The sequence below is a fragment of the Cotesia glomerata genome, linkage group LG5, assembly GCF_020080835.1.
Source record: "Cotesia glomerata isolate CgM1 linkage group LG5, MPM_Cglom_v2.3, whole genome shotgun sequence".
In the NCBI taxonomy this organism is placed as follows: domain Eukaryota; kingdom Metazoa; phylum Arthropoda; class Insecta; order Hymenoptera; family Braconidae; genus Cotesia; species Cotesia glomerata.
In genome coordinates, this window is record NC_058162.1 from 3,542,302 (window position 1) to 3,565,225 (window position 22,924).

A 22,924-nucleotide genomic window follows, 5' to 3' on the forward strand; every position below is an offset into this window, starting at 1 on the left:
ATTACTCCCCAAGTTCTCAGTAACTGAACGGAACTAAAAAACCAGCACATATGGTTCGATCAGAACTCTTAACTGGGAATGTAGCGCAAAAAGTTGCCGGAATGTCTCCTGGAGACTTATAGCTCACCAGCAAACGGCAGTTGATAATTTTTTACACTAATGCCAATAGTGTTTAGCCAAGTAGAGCGTTGCATTAAACTTGATGGGACTTGATTCCGTTAAATTTCATTGCATTGGCATCCAACATCAAATCTTCGATATATAGACCTTAGACCTAGACGTTGCATCTGTCCATTATCTTTAATATAAGCGAGATTGATATCAGCCGGTCATTAAATCAGAAGAGAGTCTGGTGTGGATGATCCCGTTGATGTGTTCACTGGGCTGCCAACTGGCAGACGATTTTATCAGGCATTAACTCCATTAATTCATCCCAGCACTTTTCCACTTTTCATCCAGACAAGGAATAAGTTCGCCAATTCACCAGATAAGTTCCTTCCATTAGTTCCTCACACCCGAGGACTAATTGACTAAGGACTTAAACTAAAACCTATAATTTGAACTTCTTATCCTTCAACGTTTGATACCTCGCAGAATTTAAAATCAATGCTGGTATTTAAATGATAAAAATTCATAGGATATTTTTTATGCAGTCAATATTCACTCGAGTGCAATTCAACTTGATAATCGCAAACTTTTATTCAAACTGATATCGATTTAAAATAGCTACCTTCGTATTCTAAGTATCCATTTGTGGATTTTATCGATATCATTATTTTATTTAGCTTTAGTTTTTTTATTGTCAATGTCTCTACTGCTCCTCCTCTTTCTATTATTCAAGTTACTTTGGGTTTTCTCTATTCTAAGGCTTCTCGTTCACGGTTCTATTTGTCCTCATTCTTGGTTTTTTGGACCAAAACCCAAAGAGTACTAGTCAGGGGAATAAGAGCGATACCTCTGCAAGGAGGTTGATTCCAGCAGACTGGACGACTGCCAGGGCTACTGGCCAATATACATTTTTTATCCCACCCTTTATTAGTCGGAGTAACGTTAATCACAGGTGCTATTGCTGAAAAACTCGATTTATTGCATCATTAATTAGAGTTATTTATACGCTTTTATTAATTGCTTTAAAGATCGCTTTTATTATTATGATTAAAGTTCTAATTCTAACCCGAATCAAAGTTTTTTTTTGAACTTCTGTAAACTTTTACTAAAATTTGGATTTTTGTAAAATATATATTCTAAAATTTTATTAAAAATTCACTTCAAATTTATATCAATAATTGCAGAATTATTTTTAGCTAGTATAATAATTTAGATATCCTTCTTAGGAATTGCAGCGTAGTCTAAAAATATTCTTGTGAAAAAATTTATTTTTGAACCAACAATATAAAATTATTATTGTCAAAATAATTTTTTTCTTGGGTCCAAAATAATTCTCTTGGATCAATTAGTTGTTTTCTTAGTGTTCAATCCTTCAATTGAATACTTTCAATTTTTGTCTTTTAAAGAGACCCACGCGAAGTCAAATTTTTAAAACTTCCTGAAAATTTGTAAATTTAATCTACGTAGGCTAATAATATAAATAAAAAAAATTAAAAAACAGGTTTCCGAGATATTTAATAAAATAATTAAGTTTGAAAATTGTAATTTTTACATGTGAATGGAGATTCCATCAACCGTGTATTTGGCTAAGAATTTAATGCAATTAACGATTTTAAAAAAATTTTATTTTCATTGAATTTGATTGAAAAAATAATAAACTAAAAATTAAAAAAATAAAAAAAGTAGCTTTCCGAACGTATTACGGAGATATTTTATATTTTTTATGAAAAATCACTCGAAACTTCTGTTCTTTAAAGTCTTGTATTTGACTTAGCAACACCGCTTGCGCAGTTACTCGGAGCATAAGAACCGCGGTTTTTTAAATGCTAGAAGATCTTAGTCATTTTAGTTAGACAGTAAACATAAATAAATTTGAAGGTTAGGGAACTCTTGCGGTGTTGTCAAGTGTATACCGGTAATTCAGAGTGCTATATTTTTTATTAGTCAATTAAATGGTTATAATTATTTAATGATTAGATTTTTCGGAAATTTCCTCAAAAATATTATTAATTAATTTTAAGATAACAAAAGTATTTCTACGTATCATTTTTTTATAGACATTCTTTACACTAGGAGAGTACTTAGATCTCCTTAAAAATCTAGATTATTAAAAAAAGCATAATCAAAAAATTGATTAAATTTCTTTTATAGCGTCTTTTACTTAAATCCTCTCTCACTAAACTTAAATCATTAATCTAAAAGTTTGGAAAATCCGAAAGTGAACGCCTCATAATCTCATTTTCCATAATAAAATTGATTAAAATAAAATACAAAAAATACTTTTAAATCTTTCGCGCCATTGTCCACCCAAAAAAGAAAAGGTATTACGCATGTATTGTAAACGAACCTTATTTACATAGATATAGATATACAAACGATTAGTGGATTTTTAGTTTATTGCTAATTATAAATAAACTACATTGAATTAGACCGTGATCTTCGAAAGGACTTAGTTTTAAATCATACTGAAGCGGATAAAAAATAAATTGACTTGATCAGTTGAGTTTTTCGGCAGTTATCGTGACCACGCCAGTTTTCATACATACATTTGATAGCCGGACGTCCACGGAATAATTTTTTTAAACATTTTTTTTATTTATTTAAAAAGCAAAATGTCTTTTAAAAATGTCATAAGTGATGAAACTAGTGTTTTTCCATGACATTTATGTGTAAATATTGTTCTACAAGTGGGATAGAAAATAAATAGAGACAATTTTAGTTCAAGAAATCGCTTGATTTTTGTAAAGCGAGTGTAGAGCACATCCTCATCCGCTTCGCTTATGAGGCGTGCAATATTCAAGTCCATTTGGATTATTTAAAGCGAAACGCTGGTTATAGAAAAAAGCGTGGTATTGATAACACGGAAGACCCGGGTTCGAGCCCAGGCGTTGTCAAAAAATGCATCTCTATAATAAAGAATGAATAAATTATTTTTAAGAGTGTAATTATTATTATTACTATTATTGAAACATTAATAGACTAAAATACTAAAATAATAGGCACTTTAGTTTTTGATTAGCCATATAAATTTTCTGAGAATAAAACGGACATATACAGTTAGCCTAATAATTGGCAAGACTCCAAGTTGTTTTCTTTCTTCTCATAAAATTTTCTTCATGTTCTCTACTGGCTATATTCGTTTTGTAAATCGCGTCATTGCCTTCAACTACTTGGTTGAAAGGATCCTGAGAATACGATAAAAAAGCCAACGATATATATAATCCGACTCAATTGCTGTCGTTAGACTATCTCGGGATTTTATTTGATGATTCTAGTGTGGATACTCCGCACAGACACATACACTTATTCACATACTTATTTTTATAAGCTATTTCTGTCTGTAAACCCTGTAGTTTTCTGCGGATAATCGGAAATTACTAGTCAAACTTGTTACATTTCATAGTCTATCAATTGTGCAATAAAATTTAATCCGTGCAGACGTATGTTATTAATATGTGCGTACACATGTTCAACTAAACTTACTTATTTTGTAATTTAATTCTTCAAAGTGTTTTTTTCTCTTTCTTCCTTTAGTCTTTAGTCTATTGTGGTAATACTTAACGTGAAAGTTCCTTCACTTTGAACAGAGTAGGTAATGATTTACGATTTGGCTGTTTCGTTTAAATATCTTTAGTTATGTTGCGAAAGATGCAAGCACTTTATATTACTTTATGTCGAGGTTAACGAACAGTGTTATGAATTTATTCGTTTTCCATCAAACATTATTATAATGAATTTTTAACAACAATAATAATAATGCCATTTTTTAAAGTTGCTATTATTATTATTTATACACTGAAAAAAAAATTAAATTGAATCAAAAGAAAAATTCTTGAACCAAGAAAATAATTTTTAAGAGTGTCATTGTCTTGAATCAAGACGAAAAATTCTTGAATTAAATAAAATTTACCTAAACCAAGAAAAATTTCTTAGTTCAAGAAGTTTTATACTCAAATCAAGAAGATGAATTCTTCTTCAAAATTATTTACTTGATTCAAGTAAATTTTTTTTTCTGTGTATTATTAAGAGAATAAGCAAAATTTTGTGGGCAGTGTATTTATATGATAAAATGGGTTTTTATGGTTAAATTTGGTATTGTTGGAAAAATCTTGACCTGGAGTTGTGCCTTTTCATGGTTTCATATCATTCTCACCAATAGTCAATTTATGATGATAAGTATTTAGGCTGCATTCGAAATTGCTCTATCTCTAGATACATAATTAAGAAATGACCTTGTATCTCGTGAACTATTGACATTTTTAAAGATATAAGCTCATCCCGATGTTACACTCATCGAGACCTTTTATTTGAGTACCCACATCAATTTTTCATATATTTTATATATTATATATATGAATATATGAAAAATATATGAAAATGCATGAGGGTACTCAAATGAAAGCTCTTGATGAGTGTAACATCGGGATGAGCTTATATCTTTAAAAATGTCAATAGTTAAGAAAGTACTGTGTAATTTAACATAATTAAGAAATGATCTTGTATCTCGTGAACTATTGACATTTTTAAAGATATAAGCTCATCCCGATGTTACACTCATCGAGACCTTTCATTTGAGTACCCACATCAATTTTTCATATATTTATGTATATTATATATATATATATATATATATATATATATATGAAAAATATATCAAAATGCATGTGGGTATTCAAATGAAAGCTCTTGATGAGTGTAACATCGGGATGAGCTTATATTTTTAAAAGCGTCAATATTTAAAAAAGTACAGTGCAATTTAACAAAAATCATTATTTAATAAAGCAAAATTTTATTTATTTATAGTTCAAAAGTTACAGCAGTCACATAGTGATAGTCATTATTCTTTTCATTTATAAAAATTATCATTACAAGTATACAAATGATAAACAAAAAGTAACTTGTATTTATTTGCTTTTCATATTGATAACAATTTTAACGATAAAACTGCGTACTTAACAATTAATTCAATTTTACTGCAAGCAATGTAATAAAGTTTTCTTGATTAAATATTAATTAAAATATTTTAATGAAAGAATTTATTCAAATTTCTCAGTCTTTTAACTTTTAATAAACAGCGATGAAGTAAATATAAAGATGATAATACTAATGTAATTGATTAAATTCCGCGTAAAATAGCATAAGATGAAGTACAAATTTAGTTGAGAGAAGTTTTTCAACAAATAACTAATTAAGCTTCTTATTAATCCTAACTGTTACATACTTATTAAATTACAATCAAAAGAATCTGAAGAAAATTTATTGTTTTTATGAAAATTCTTTATTAAAGACTCTTAGAAAAAATCAGCCTGCACTGATGAAAGGATTTATTTGTATTAAAAAATATTTGTTCATAGTTAACAAATCATTTATTAGAGACCACTATTTAGTCCTTAACAAATATTTCTTAATATTTAAAATGATTTGTTTGTATTTAATAAATCTGATATTCATTTATTAAATCTTTTTAAATACTAAGAAATATTTGTTAAGGACTAAAAAGTGGTCTCTAATAAATAATTTGTTAAATATTAAGAAATATAAATGATATTTTTGAGTCAAGAGATTAAATTCTTGGTCTAAGAAAACTTTCTTGAGTCAAGAATTTATTCTCTTGACTCAAGAAAATATTTTTCTTCAAAATGGAATTCTTGGTTCAAGAGTTTAGCTCTTGAGTCAAGTAAATTTTTTTATCAGTGTATAAACAAATGCTTCTATCAGTGTAATAAAACAAATTATAATTAATCTATACCCACACTGAAAAAATATATATGCGCATATATGCTGACAAAAATACATGTACGTCGCACATATAAAATATATACGCCACATACTTTTTTTTTTGCCCCCGTATATGCGGCATATATTTTTTTTCAGTACGGGATACATTAAGGTTGTCAATACTTGAATATATAAATTTAAATTAATAAAAAAATGATTTGAAGATCATTAGCGAGCAAAAAAACTTCCGTTTGAGTGTTATCATCGAAAGCACTTGTAATTCCCGCGGCTATACTCTAATTGGGGCTTAAATATACACATTGGAAAGCTCGAACGCCGGTGATTGAACGAGCAATTTGCATGATATCCCACTGGATTTTCCTTAATATCCCGAGCATAGACCACAAATTAACATCTATCTCTCAATTCACTCCGGCATAGGTCTGAGTACAATGCACTAAGTATAATGTAAGCTCCTATTCGTGCTCTAAACACTAGACATTGATTTTTGAACAACTTATACCGCGGTTGTACTCTTCATTTTGCTCTTGATGCTGATTATGACGCACATCATCATCAAAATGATCATCAGGGACCTTGATCTGGATTTGCACATTGAGGGAAGAACAACGTGAGCATTTGCTAAAAGATGCACGACACATATCTGTCTAATACTCGAGATAAAATATCGCTGAGTGTTGGGATTTATTTTCGAGAATCCAACACACAATAATTATGATAATTGTGTACTTACACACTATTATACTTAAACACTCAAATAGTTGTCGACGGCGTCATTAACACGCTGCCGGCTGGGACTATTTTCAATATAATGTCTGCTTCTGGTGAGCTAAATTTATAGTTTATGGACAGCATTGCATACTTTACTTCATTTTATTTGTCACTAACAGTCTTGCTTTTATTTTATTGTACTACTACTACTACTCTGTTATGCTAGACTTATTTTACCTCTCTCTCTCTCACTTTGTCTCTTTCTCTCTAGGCGAGTTTATTAGTCAGCTGGGAAGGTATTTTCTGCCGCCAAAATATATTCGCTGACATTATCACGGGGTCAAACCGTGTCGGGACCACTAACTAAACCGACCTGGCTCTTAGCCTGGACATGTCTAATTGTCTAATTATAGAGTAAGAGTTTACACCAAAGAAACCGCGACACTCTTCCTTATGTCGGCATTTTTTTTGTTTTTTTAATTTTAGTTGATATCTGTGCAGATAATTTATTTTTAATTTTTTATGATTGCAGGAAGTCGGAAGTATCATTGGTAAAAAGGGTGAAATTGTCACGAGGTTCCGGGAAGAAGTAAGTTTTTTTTAATTAATTAATTAAGAAGAGCGCGAATAAATTAGTCTCATAAATTTCATTTTTTAAGTCAAATTTTTAAACAACATATATTTATAATCAATTAATAAAAATTCAATTTTTTGCAATAATTTATTTATTTATTTATTATACGCCTATCGGCAATATACATCAATAGAGAGTATTTAAAATTAAATAATATTAATTTAAGAGAAAAATTAACTAAAATTTAATTAATGAAAAAAACGAGAAAAAAAAGAGTCTTTGTAATAATAATGTGTAATAATTGTAATAACAATAATGTGTGAAATTTTTTTTGCAATATGGATTTATTTATTTTCTTTAATAATAACCTAATAGCACAAGGCCAATAACAAGGTTTCAAAAAGTTACAAATTGTAAATCTAAATGACATATGTAACTAAAGAATAATAGTCACTACAATAATAATTTATATAAAATTATAAGACATAGTCTTACAACAGATGTATAATATTATAAACAAGTTATTATAATATTATAGTAATAATAGCAATTTTACATTATTCTGAAAAAAATTTCATGAAATTTAACTCAATGTTTTTAAACTTTAGTAATAAATTTCAAATTTTTCCGTCAGAAATTAATTATCAAATCATATTTATAACAAAGATCAATTAGTAATAAAACAAAATTTTTTTGCATAAGAAGATAGTTATTTTTTATAAATTTATATTTATATTTTTAAAAAAATGTCAAAGAAATTTATTTTTTTTTAACTTTTATTGAATAACCCGCCAAAATAGTTGAAGCATAGTCCTATAGAGTCACTACGGATTAGTTTTGCCGGCAAAAAAATGGCGATAATAGTAACAGCTGATCGAGCTCTTATTTAAAGCTTTTTTATTAATGACAAATGAATGACGAGGATTAAAATTTTTATTTTTTACCAAATTGTTGCTCTTAGCTATCTGAAAGTAAAATAAAAAAAAATCAAGGTGATTAAATAATTTATTTTACGTTTATTGCATTTTTAAACTTTCAATCTAAACAAGATTAGTTTTGTTAAAATATTTAATTTCTCAATTTTTGGTAAATCAATTTTGAAATTATTGCTTGGAATAAAAAATTTACTTGTAATAATTGCATAAATTTTTTATAAATTTTAATATATATACATGAATATAAATGAAAAATGGCTTTGTTTGAGAGCATTTAAATATTTGTACTTATTTAAAACTTATTAAAAATTTTTTTTTTATTTTGTAGTCTGGTGCAAAGATAAACATATCAGATGGTTCGTGTCCTGAGCGGATAGTGACAGTAACCGGACCGACCAATTCAATTTTCAAAGCTTTCACCCTGATCTGCAAGAAATTCGAAGAATGGTGCTCGCAGTTTCACGACGTCTCGGGTGGTGGAGCTGGAGGTGGCGGCAATGCACCACGTACTCCAATCACCCTACGGCTGATCGTCCCCGCGTCCCAGTGTGGATCGTTAATCGGCAAAGGCGGCTCCAAGATCAAAGAAATAAGGGAAGTTACTGGGGCGCTCATTCAGGTCGCGTCTGAAATGCTTCCTAGCTCCACTGAACGTACAGTTACTATCTCCGGTACCAGCGAGTCTATTACTCAGTGCATATACCACATTTGCTGCGTCATGTTAGAGGTGAGATAATTGTTCTTTTTTTGTTTCTTTCTTTTATAAGCAAAATAGATTTTTGATGCAACTGTTACAATTTTTTATAAATTTTAGATGAATATTGTTGTAATTTATGCAATTCACCATTCCAAATTTAAAGAAATTATATTCAATACAACAGAGAAGCTTAATAATTAACAAATAATTAATGAAAATTTTTTATTTTATTCGTAAAGTAGAAGTATAATTATACTTATCCGTAATGGAAAATTTTGCTCCAAAATTTAAGTTTCAAAGTAAGAATTGTATAAAATAATTCAATAATATTTTAATTTAGATATAAGGTAAAAGCCCCAATAGATGATCACGTACCAGTATATGATCACTCTATGTATTTGTATATCTATATTCACAAATATAGGGATACAAATACATGGAGTGATCATATACTGGTACATGATCATCTATTGGGGCTTTTACCTTAAATGTAATTAATTTCAAACATTAATATAAAGGATTTAATTCTCTTAAATCAAGTTGAAAATTTCTTAAGTTTGAAAAATTTTCTTGCTTCAAATGAATTTTATTTAAACCAAGATTTTGCACAACTCATAATGCGAAGCATTTAAAGAGTGCTCTACGATCAAAATATTTTTTTCGTTTCCTCTCTGCAATTATTTTAATCATTATTCTTTAGTAATTTAATTATTATTCTCTAGTAAATTAGCGAAACAAACATAAATTGAGTAACATTTAAGGAGATCTACGCGAAGTAGTCAAATTTTTAAAACTTCTTGAAAATTTGTAAATTCAATCTACGTAGCCTAATAATTAATGAAAAAATTGAAAAACAATAGGTTTCCGGGATATATAATGAAATAATTAGGTTTGAAAATTGTAAATTTTACAAGCAGGTAAATGGAGATTCCACCAGCCGTGTATTTGGTTAAGAATTTAATGCAATTAACGATTTTAAAAAAATTTTATTTTCATTGAATTTGATTGAAAAAATAATAAGCTTTCGATTAAAACAATAAAAAAAGTAGCTTTCCAAATGTATTACGGAGATATTTTATATTTTTTATGAAAAATCACTCGGAACTTGCGTTCTTTAAAGTCTTGTATTTGACTTGGCAACACCGCTTGCGCACAGTAAAAAATTTTGCGTCATTGCGTCAAAAAATTTTGTGTTAAAAATTTTTATGTTAAATATTTTACACTTTTTTGTGTTAATTTAACATTTTTCTGTGTTAATTTAACACAATTAATGTTAAATTTACACATAAAAGTGTTAAATATTTAACACAAAAATTTTTAACACATAATTTTTTGACGCAATGACGCAAAATTTTTTACTGTGCGCAGTTACTCAGCGCATAAGTAACCGCGGTTTTTTAAAAGTGCTAGAAGATCTTAGTCATTTTAGTTAGACAGTAAACATAAATAAATTTGAAGGTTAGGGAACTCTTGCGGTGTTATCAAGTGTATACCGGTAATTCAGAGTGCTATATTTTTTATTAGTCAATTAAATGTTAATAATTATTTAATGATTAAATTTTTCGGAAATTTCCTCAAAAATATTATTAATTAATTTTAAGATAACAAAAGTATTTCTACGTATCATTTTTTTATAGACATTCTTTACACTAGGAGAGTACTTAGATCTCCTTAATTAGACATGCATCATTTTTCATACAATTAAGATTTATGAACTTCATCTAATATAATTAATACATTAAAATAAATAATGTATCAATCACATTCTTCTCATGAGCAGAATTATACACTAACGCCATCTAGCGAGTCTATAAATTAAAAATTATTGGCATATCTCGAGAGAATTTAAAACAATAATTAGATTTAAAAACAATAATTAGATTTAAAACAATAATTAGAATTAAAAACAATAATGGATCTCCTTAAAATTAAAATTATTTTTAAAAAAATGAGTTTTAAATTCCAAATAAATGTTTTAATCATTTTGACACTTGAATTTAATTTTTATATAATAATTTTTTATTGAAAAATTCAATCATCATTATGAGTCGTGCAATTTTAGATACTTCAAACTTTTTTTCTTTTTAATTTATTAAAAATTGTAACATATTTATCAAGAGAATTTATTTACAAAAAATTATGTCAATATTTTTGCATTGATAATTAGAAAAAAAAAAAAAAATTAATTATCTTAATGCTTGTAATAAATCAGCAAATTGGATAAAATACTCATACGCAGTAAATGAAATCTCTTGATACTTAAGTAATTAAAAAATAAAACGTCTTAAACCAATTAGACGTTGTATTAAATAAATACTTATAAATATAAGAAAAAAAAAAAAAATAATAAAATACTAATAATGCGCACAAAAACGCGCAACTGTTTGTTGTTTTTTTTTATCTGTTGCAGTCCCCTCCCAAAGGTGCCACGATTCCTTATCGCCCCAAACCCCAAGTCGGTGGGCCAGTGATCCTGGCTGGTGGGCAAGCTTACACCATCCAGGGTAATTACGCGGTGCCCGCCCACTCGGACGTAAGTACAGTATTGCCATTGCAGGTATCCGCTGCCGGGCCTGCCCCCCCGCCCTCGCTCAACCAAACTCTTACCCCATCGCATTTCGCGGCTGCCCACCCCTCCTCACCTTTTGCTTCACACGGTCATCATCCGCTACTTCCGGGGCATCTCACTGCCGGACCACCACCCCATCACCACCACCACCACCATCATCCGCTACACCCGAGTTCCCTACACGCCAGCGTGGCAGGCCTCGCCGATCCCCTGCTGAAGAGTGGACACTTGCAGGCAGCCCTCCCGCCCGCACTCTTGGCAGACGCCGTAAGTCTTTTGTTTTTCGTGATCCAACCCCCAACCCCTCACCTGCCCCCCAACCCCCTTACACCCCAGTTACAAGTTACCGCTTTGTCACCGTTTTATCTTACAGACCGTTTTTTACTTGCATACTTAACGACGTTTGCCCCCCACCCTTACTAATTTTTATTTATCTAAATTTTTGATAGACCGACGGTACCGGACTTGGTCATTTTTTTTTTTTTTTTTTAATTTTGATGTGATGATGGGATTTTTATTAAAATTAAAAATATGATTTTTTGGAGGAGTCAGATATTGATTAATTAATTACAATTATTTTCAAATTTTAAATGTCTTTTACAATTTATAAAAATGTGTGAAAATTTTAGGATTAATATTTACTCGCAATCTTGCAGTCACTATGTGACTGCCGTGACTTGTGAATTATAAATAGATAAAATTTTGCTTTATTAAATAATGACAATTATTAAATTGCACTGTACTTACTTAAATATTGATGTTTTTAAAGATATAAGCTCATCCCGATGATACACTCATCAAAAGCTTTCATTTGAGTACCCTCATGCATTTTCATATATTTTTCATATATTCATATATAAATACATAAAATATATGAAAAATTGATGTGGGTACTCAAATGAAAGGTCTCGATGAGTGTAAAGTTGGGGTGAGCTTATATCTTTAAAAATGTCAATAGTTTACAAGATACAAGGTCGTTTCTTAATTATGTTAAATTGCACTGTACTTTCTTAACTATTAATATTTTTAAAGATATAAGCTCATCCCGATGTTACACTCATCAAGAGCTTTCATTTGAGTACCCTCATGCATTTTCATATATTCATATATATAATATATAAAATATATGAAAAATTGATGTGGGTACTCAAATGAAAGGTCTCAATGAGTGTAAAGTCGGGGTGAGCTTATATTTTTAAAAATGTCAATAGTTCACAAGATACAAGGTCGTTTCTTAATTATGTTAAATTGCATTGTACTTTCTTATCTATTGATATTTTTAAAGATATAAGCTTATCTCGATGTTACACTCATCAAGAGCTTTCATTTGAGTACCCACATGGATTTTGATATATTTTTCATATATACATATATATAACATATACAAATATATAAAATATATGAAAATTTGATGTTGGTACTCAAATGAAAGGTCTCGATGAGTGTAATGTCACGTTGAGCTTATATCTTTAAAAATACCAATAGTTGACAAGATACAAGGTCATTTCTTAATTATTGACATTTTTAAAGATGTAAATTATTTTTAAACTTTTATTATTTAATATTTTTATAAAAATTAAATTCATGGTTTTTTTTTTAATGTATTAATTAATAAACTATTTTTTTTTTATTAGAATATTAAATGTCTTCCATAATTATTAAAACAAATTGTATTTATTGTTATAAATTTATATGTTCGAAAATTTTAGGTTTAGAAAATTTCTTAATTCAAAATAAACTTAACATATAATTATACCAATTATACAATTATATAAATTCAAAAGTAGTAAAAAACATAATTCTTATAACTGACTGCTCTAAAAATAAAATCTAGCAAAAAAATCAGTATCATCGTCTAATCACCAAATTAGAATTACAAACACAAGTCACTAAGCAAAACATAATTGAGCTACCAATCAAGAACAGTAAATTAACGCGTGGAATCCCTTCATCGTGTCAATGCAATCAAAATGATCAATCACAATCAGATATCAGATAATGGATAACAAGAACTAAATCTGGCGTGTACTCAATGCTATCAGGACGTAGGACCTAAACTATAAACTATCAACTAAGCAACCACACTTACTCTCTACTATCTACTAATACTAACAACAATCATTTGACAATAATAATTATTATTATCAACAATACTAAATACTAAAAAACATCTTTCACTTTTCCGTGCCTTGCAAGTACAGACTGACGCTAATCCTCGCTTGCTGCTTGTATATTTACGCTCGATGAGTTCTCTCTTATATTGTTATTTTAATTATAGTTATTAATATCATTATTCTCTCTCTCTCTTTTTTTAAAAATTTTTCCTAATGCGAGAGGACTTTGACAAGCAATAATTCATTATTTTTACCACTGAATTTTTTTATAATCTAAAAAATTATGAATTATTATCTAAATATTTTGCATGTTTTTCAATTAAATTAAATCCATGGAAATGAATATTACTTTGCTTGTTTGTGTTTTGTCTTTGTCTTGCTTTGAATAATTTTTTTTTTCATAAAAATTTTTAACTTGTATCGTAAAATTAAAAAATTACTATATTTTTTTTTCACTTAAAAATATTAATAAAATTTTTTTTATAATTAATAAAATTAAAATTTGACTTGCGAATCGCGATGGAATTATTTACATAACTTTAAAAAATTTTATTTTTCATTTTTAAATTAAAAATCATTACATTGTAATTTTTTTTTTTCGTGGATAAAATACTGCGGTTATTTATTTTTATTATTATTATTGTTACTTTTATTAAAAACATGAGAAATTATGCTCATATAAGTTGTGTTCATTCACGTATAATAAATATTGCAGGTAGTTTATTATATACGGTAGTCATTTAAAGATGAATGCATGTAAGAAGTACAAGATTTGTAAGATGCAGTATTATGCTGTAGTATAGATCTATTATATAATATTATATTATATTATATTATATTGAACGGATATTCTATACATATGTATGTATAGATACATATTATGTATTAAGGACTGGTAGATAAATTTATAACGATATTTGAATTTAGATACTGTCCAAGGATGCATGAGAATGAAGATCTAGGATCCCATCTTTCTTACTTTTATTTGCTTATTTTTTATCGCTTTAGCTTTTTTATTTCATTCTTTTTTTCCTCATAAAAATACAGGTGATATACGCGGTTAATATTTATTTCTTTTAAATAAGTTTTATTCAACAGAAAATTTTTCAATATTCTGTAAAATTAAATTCAAGAGTCAAAATTATTAAAACATTTATTTATAATTTGAAACTCAGTTGAATAATTTTAATTTTAAGGAGATCCAAGTACCCTCCTAGTGTAAAGAATGTCTAAAAAAATAATACCTAGAAGTACTTTTGTTATCTTAAAATTAATTAATAATATTTTTGAGGAAATTTCCGAAAAATTTACTCATTCAATAATTATTGACATTTAACTGACTAATAAAAAATACAGCACTCTAAATTACCGGTATACACTTGACAACACCGCAAGAGTTCTCTAACCTTAAAATTTATTTATGTTTACTGTCTAACTAAAATGTCTAAGAATTAGCATTTAAAAAACCGCGGTTACTTATGCGCCGAGTAACTGCGCAAGCGGTGTTGCCAAGTTAAATTCAAGACTTAAAAAAACGCAAGTTCCGAGTGATTTTTCGTAAAAAATATAAAATATCTCCGTAATACGTTCGGAAAGCTCCTTTTTTTATTTTTTTAATCGAAAGCTTATTATTTTTTCAATCAAATTCAATGAAAATAAAATTTTTTTAAAATCGTTAATTGCATTAAATTATTAACCAAATACACGGCTGGTGGAATCTCCATTTACCTGCTTGTAAAATTTAGAATTTTCAAACCTATCTATTTCATTATATATCCCGGAAACCTGTTTTTTAATTTTTTTTATTATTTATCAGGCTACGTAGATTGAATTTACAAATTTTCAGGAAGTTTTAAAAATTTGACTTCGCGTGGATCTCCTTAAAAGATTTTTCAACTTTTTCAACTTCAAAACAGTTGAAAATTATTATAAAAAAAAAATTTTTCATTTTTAAAGACCTTACTAAAATTGCAGTGGCAAAGAGTTTAAGTCGCATTATAATAAACACGTGAGAACCGGGTTCGAGTCTCACTGACATCCAAATCAATTTTTTTTTACATTCGAAAAAAATTTTCTGTTGATAAATTTTATTTTACAAAACAAAACTGCTTTTAAAAAATATAAAATAATAACAAAAAATTTCTTTGACTTCTAAATTATAACTAGGAAAAATTTTTATAATTATCTTCTAATCCTCGCAGCGTCACTTAAGTATTTACACTTACTTAATAATTAGTAATTATTATTATTACTGTTCTTTAGTGGCTCTTATTAGAAAAAATAAACAGCATGGCTTACTCGGCACTTGACTAAATTAAAAAAAAAATAATTAATTAAATTCTAATAAAATAATTATTAGTTAGCTCGGCAAGTAATTATTTAAAAGAGTTTTATTAGAAAGAGTTTGCGCGAGGGTGGGCTGCCCTTACAGTGTTTTATGACAATGTGTTATTTTATTGAAAAAAATTTTTATCATCATTTTTTTTACATGTATAATATTTATTATTATCATTGACACATTATCATTATTATTATTATTATCGTTATTATTAAAAAATTAAAATGGACAGTGAGAGATGTACACTATTAGTTCGTTTCTGTATTTTGCTGGTGATTTTATTTAGATTAGAAAATCGCACAATAATTTTTTTTTGAGAGAGAGAGAGAAATTATGGCAAATCATTCGGAGAGTTTATTTGTAGTTTTATTATTATTTATTTATTTGTTTAAAAATTTAAACTTTTCTTCCGAGATTTTATTTCATGTCATCTCATGTATATTTTCTTATTATATTATTTTTTTTTATTACTCCGTAGCGTTCTCAAGTCAAAATAAAAGGAAATTGGTTTTCTCTTCACAAATATTTTATTTAAGAATCTGAGACAAAATATATAGAAGGTACCCGAGAAAAGTAAACGAATTAAATCTCAGTAGCTGACAGTTTTCTTGTCGAATGTTGCTTTTATTTTAACTTATTTTAAAGTCATTTGATTTTTTTTTTTTTTCTTTTGGCAATATTTATAAGAAAATTTATTTAAAAAGTACCAAAAGATAATAAGGCTTATTTAAGGGAAATTTGTGAAAAAATAAAAAATACAAAATTTAATCAATACCATAAATTGATGAATTATAAAAAATGTCATTAATTAGAGCTTATTTTATTTTAGTCGGATAATTTTAATCTGCTTTAAATAATTTAAACTTCCTTCATATTAAAAATCAATAAGAGTATTATTTTTATATTAGAATAATTTTTTTTTATAATTTAAAATGAAAAATTATGGTGATATTTTTTTATTGTTCAAAATTTTTACCATTTTTAATTAATATCAACAAAAATTAAAAATGTCCTTTATTTTTAAGTTAAAAAAAAAATTCTAGTTTTTACCTCAAATAAAATTATCACATTTTTGCTTTATTCAAGTCTAAATTCTTTTATAATTAATTGAAATCAGAATATTGTAGACCAAAATGATGTAATGTTTTTTATTCAATTTATTTTAACATGCGACGTTTGAATAAATTAACAATTTTTCTTGTTGAATTAAAATACTCAATACATATATCAAACAATTAATCAATACCTTAAAATTTTTTCAATGTAAAAACTCACTTAATTTAAAAAATAAATAAATTACTGCACATAACATTTTTTAATATACAACAAATTATTATTAACTAGAAAATAATAGATTAATTTTTTTAAAAACATTGTTGACGAAGTTTGAATATATTTAAATGGATTTGTTTCGTTTTATTTATTACGGACTCCAATTTGTTGTAAATTAAAAAATGTCATGCGCAGTAATCTATTTTTTAAATTAAGAATAACATTTTGGTCTACAATATCCTGATTTCAATTAATTATAAAATTATTAAACCTTTTAAAAAATTTATAATTAAAAGTCATTTTACTACACAAACGGAATAATTAATTTCATTCAAAAGAAAAAATTTCAAACAACGAAAATCATTTTAAATAATTCCTTTGTTTTAAATCAAGCATAAAAATTCTTTAACCAAGTAAAATTTACTTAACTTAGTAAAATTCTTAGTCAAAAAACTTTACTGCTTGTTTCAAGACAAAAAACAACTTCAGATTGAGTTTCCTTGTTCTAGATTTCTTCTTTTGATTTAATTTAATTTTTTTATCTATATAAAGTCATACAATTTAGCATTACTTAAGTTTAATTGAATATTTTACTCATTTTTAATATTTAAATTCAATAATAAGATTATCCCAATGAAATTTTTTTTTTTATTAATATTCTACAAAAAAATCTCCTTAAATAATTAAATAATTAATAATAATGATAAGCATTAAACTTTATCAATATTTTTCTTTTAATTAAAAATATTTCTTAACTAGGCCTTATTACCTGCAGGTACTTTAATTATTTAATTTTTTTTTAATATGAATTTTTTATTAAAGTTTTTTTTTATCAAAAAAATTCAACCTTTTTTTTTTCTTTTAAATAATAAAATTTAAATCACATATTCTCACAAAAAATATTATTAAAAATAAATTTTGCGCACAATTACACTTAATAAAGTAAAAAATGTGTTCTCCGTATTGATGTTTTGCCAATTCTCCTCCCCCAGTTAATTTGAGTCTAGCTTATCTTAAAATAAATAAAAAAAATAAAGAAGCAGAATCTAATCACTTGCAAAAGTATGCCCGAAGCCTCAGAGTAATATAATCGGATAAATTGTTACAGATGGGTAAACTAGGTAGTAATCCACTGGCTGGTCTAGCAGCCCTGGGATTGGGTGGACTGGCCGCGCCAGCCAACACCGGGGGATTGAATCCAGCTGGTAAGTTTTAAATAAACTTTATCGGAAACTCCAATAACAAAACTAATCAAGGTATTATTCACAAACTATCAGCATTAGCGGCATTAGCCGGGAGTCAATTACGTACAAATCATACAAATCGGCAACAGCCTGCAGCCAACAACCAGACCCACGAGATGACTGTACCCAATGAACTAATCGGGTGCATTATCGGCAAAGGTGGCACCAAAATCGCCGAAATCCGTCAGATATCCGGCGCTATGATCAGAATCAGTAATTGCGAGGAGCGTGAGGGTGGTGCTACTGATCGTACTATCACCATTACTGGTAATCCGGATGCAGTTGCTCTTGCCCAGTATCTTATCAACATGAGGTGAGTTTTTTTTTTTATTTTTATTACTAACTTTTTACTTTTTTTTTTTTTTAATCATCCTTGTTTGGATATTTTAATAAAAATTTTCATTATTGACATTATTATTTATAAGTGAGACAATTTTGTACTTTTTTTAATAATGTTTTATATATTTTTTTATTTAATTTTGGAAAATTTAATTTCATAAAATAAATGCCATTAAAAAGTTGACAATTTTAAACAGTCGAGTCAATTTTTTTTTTTTTCTTTTTTTAACAGTAATTTATTTGAAAATAAATTTTTAGGCAATTAATTTTTAGAAAACTTTAATTCAACAAAAATTTACAATATTCGAATTTTATTTAAATTTATTTCAGTTTTTTAAATAATTTATTTAAGGAGATCCAAGTACCCTCCTAGTGTAAAGAATGTCTATAAAAAAATGATACGTAGAAATACTTTTGTTATCTTAAAATTAATTTTTTAATTAATTAATAACATTTTTGAGAAAATTTCCGAAAAATTTACTGATTAAATAATTATTAACATTTAATTGACTAATAAAAAATATAGCACTCTGAATTACCGGTATACACTTGACAACACCGCAAGAGTTCCCTAACCTTAAAGTTTATTTATGATTACTGTCTAACTAAATTGACTAAGATCTTCTAGCATTTAAAAAACCGCGGTTACTTATGCGCCACGTAACTGCGCAAGCGGTGTTGCTAAGTCAAATACAAGACTTTAAAGAACAGAAGTTTCGAGTGATTTTTCATAAAAAATATAAAATATCTCTGTAATACGTTCGGAAAGCTACTTTTTTTATTTTTTTTATCGAAATTTTATTATTTTTTCAATCAAATTCAATGAAAATAAATTTTTTTTTTAATCGTTAATTGCATTAAATTCTTAACCAAATACACGACTGGTGGAATCTCCATTTACCTGCTTGTAAAAATTACAATTTTCAAACCTAATTATTTTATAAATATCCCGAAAACCTGTTTTTTAATTTTTTTATTATTTATCAGGCTACGTAGATTGAATTTAAAAATTTTCAGGAAGTTTTAAAAATTTGACTTCGCGTGGATCTCCTTAAAAGATTTTTCAACTTCAAAACAGTTGAAAATTATTATAAAAAAAAAATTTTTCATTTTTAAAAACCTTACTAAAATTACAGTGGCGAAGAGTTTAAGTCGCATTATAATAAACACGTGAGAACCGGGTTCGAGTCTCACTGACATCCAAATCAATTTTTTTTTTACATTCGAAAAAAATTTTCTGTAGATAAATTTTATTTTACAAAACAAAACTGCTTTTAAAAAATGTAAGATAATAACAAAAAATTTCTTTTACTTCTAAATTATAACTAGGAAAAATTTTTATAATTATCTTCTAATCCTCGCAGCGTCACTTAAGTATTTACACTTACTTAATAATTAGTGATTATTATTATGACTGTTCTTTAGTGGCTCATATTAAAAAAATTTATAGATTGAATTTACAAATTTTCCGGAAGTTGTAAAAATTTGACTACTTCGCTTGGATCTTCTTAAAGAAAATTGAGAAACTTTGAACAAACAAAAATTCGCGAAACTTCAATCCAACATTCAAATTCGTTTAATTAATAAAAATTAAAAAAAAAATTATAATTTACTTGAAAAAAAAAAAAATTAACCCTTCAAATCAAAGCAATTTCTTTATTTTTAAAATCATAAAATACTTAACTATTAAATTACAAAAGTACAAAATTGTTAATCTTAACAATATGTCTGATGAAAATTTTGAACCAAAAATATTCCTTAGGGAAACTAATAACTCCTTTGAATAATTAAAAACATGAAATATCTTTTTATTCGACTGATGAATTTCATAAATATTTATTATTTACACATTTATAAATATATATATGTTTATGTTTACTCTTATCATTTCTCATTGCGAATTCATAGACGGTAACATGAACATAAACGTGTTCTGTTAAGCAATCAGAAGAAAAATGTAGACATATATTTTATATTACCTATTATTATTATTATTATTACTATTCCTTATGCTCATATATTCTCAAGATATTATTTAGAGTTTATAATTTGTTCTATAAAATTTGTGCGTGTATTTTGTTTAAGTGTCTAGTCTCATTGAATTATTTTTAATTTACCATATTACTATCATTATTAATAATAATTACAATAGATTATACAACAAATAGCTGAAACATAAGATTGTGTTGCGTCATAACGACAGATGGATTTTCGAGTAACAAGTTTATTGCTTGTAAAAGCTAATTGTCATGATAATGCCGAGGCCAATGTGATGATAATAGAAAAATTTTTAATTATCATTATCATCATTATTACAATTAATGACGGCAATTTCTGAGTTGTGTAATATGATAATGTATATAGTTCGTAATTAATAAGGCGAAAAGTGTCGAGAATATCTGACAAGTAATTACGCAAGCCCTGGAGGTATCTCCTCAAGTTATCATCCGGACTATAGATGTGAATTCCGAGATTCTGGAGCATCTAATATCTGCTCGAGAGCTCTTAAAGTCCTGTTCTAGGTTACTGTTTAATCTAATGTACTCTTTATTACTTGATATCTTTTTTTTTTAATAAATATTAACTGTCAATTGCTCGCTTTATTGAACTTTAGTTTAAATTTTTTAGTAAAATAATTTTTTAACTTTACATAAATATTTTTCTGCGAATATTTTCTTGAGAATATTTTTCAAACGTTTATAATTTTTCATTAACAAGGATAAATGCCTTCAATATTATCAAAATTCTTTAACAAGGTGATTTTTAAAATTAAAATGATTTTTAGTTTATTTTCACGGTAGCTTATCTAAAAATTTTAATTCTATTATTAAAAAATTTTAAAAAGTGTTTACTTAATTTTAATTTGATATTTAAAATAAATTTATCAAAATATTAATTATTTAAATTTTGTTTCATCTATATTATTAAGAGAATAAGAAAAATTTTAAGTTGAGGATAGTCATATAATAAAATCGGTTTTTTTGGTGAAATTTAGTGTCATTGTAAAGGTCTTGACTTGAATTTGTGCCTTTTAAAAGTTTTATATCATTTTCACCGATAGTCAATTTATTATGATAAGTATTTAGGCTGCATTCGAAACTTCTTTATCTCAAGATACATAATTAAAAAATGACCTTGTATCTCGTGAAATATTGACATTTTTAAAGATATAAGCTCATCTCGATGTTACACTCATCAAGACCTTTCATTTAAGTACTCACATCAATTTTTCATATATTTATATATATTATATATATGTATATATGAAAAATATATAAAAAATGCATGTGGGTACTCAAATAAAAGGTCTTGATGAGTGTAATGTCGAGATGAGCTTATATCTTTAAAAATGTCAATAGTTAAGAAAGTACAGTCCTACTTAACATAATTAAGAAACTGCCTTGTATTTTGTGAACTATTGAAATTTTTAAAGATCTAAGCTCATCCCGATGTTACACTCATCGAGACCTTTCATTTAAGTACTCACATCAATTTTTCATATATTTATATATATTATATATATATATGTATATATGAAAAATATATAAAAAATGCATGTGGGTACTCAAATGAAAGCTCTTGATGAGTGTAACATCGGGATGAGCTTATATCTTTAAAAATGTCAATAGTTAAGAAAGTACAGTGCTACTTAACATAATTAAGAAACTGCCTTGTATCTTGTGAACTATTGAAATTTTTAAAGATATAAGCTCACCCTGACATTACACTCATCAAGACCTTTCATTTAAGTACCCACATCAATTTTTCTTATATTTATATATATTATATATATGTATATATTATATATTTGTATATATGAAAAATATATAAAAAATGCATGTGGGTACTCAAATGAAAGCTCTTGATGAGTGTAACATCGGGATGAGCTTATATCTTTAAAAACCTCAATATTTACGAAAGTACAGTGCAATTTAACAAAAGTCATTATTTAATAAAGCAAAATTTTTATTCTTTTTTTTAAAAAGCATCAATTAAAAATGAACGATTAGTTATGCTATGTTTATTGAATAGTTTCTTCAATTGGCCATTAAAAAAAATCCCTTATTTATTACTATAAATTTTTATAACTTCTCTAAAATATTTTTAAAACGCTAGAAAATGAATTCTAAATTTTGAACTGTACCGTTCTTTAATAAAATTAGAAATTTGGTTTAAAATTAAAGTAAAAAATAATTTTGTCTATAAATAAATAAATCAAATTAACCAAGCTAGTATATAACGTAATTGCTTTGTTGTCAGTATTAAAGCAAGTAATTGCAGCAA

General features: G+C 26.8%; 1 protein-coding gene across 7 annotated transcripts in view; it reads left to right on the forward strand.

The window, feature by feature from the left end:
- Nucleotides 1-22,924, forward strand: part of LOC123265909 (poly(rC)-binding protein 3) — a 50,838-nt gene that overhangs the window by 17,283 nt on the left and 10,631 nt on the right. For 5 of the 7 annotated variants that reach the window (XM_044729884.1, XM_044729879.1, XM_044729882.1 and 2 more), the window contains 5 exons: nt 7,091-7,147; nt 8,396-8,794; nt 11,175-11,297; nt 18,166-18,262; nt 18,314-18,614. In XM_044729884.1, coding sequence (XP_044585819.1) covers nt 7,091-7,147; nt 8,396-8,794; nt 11,175-11,297; nt 18,166-18,262; nt 18,314-18,614 — 977 coding nt within the window. The remainder of the gene's footprint in view (nt 1-7,090; nt 7,148-8,395; nt 8,795-11,174; nt 11,298-18,165; nt 18,263-18,313; nt 18,615-22,924) is intronic. The other 2 variants (XM_044729883.1, XM_044729885.1) reach the window with 1 other exon arrangement.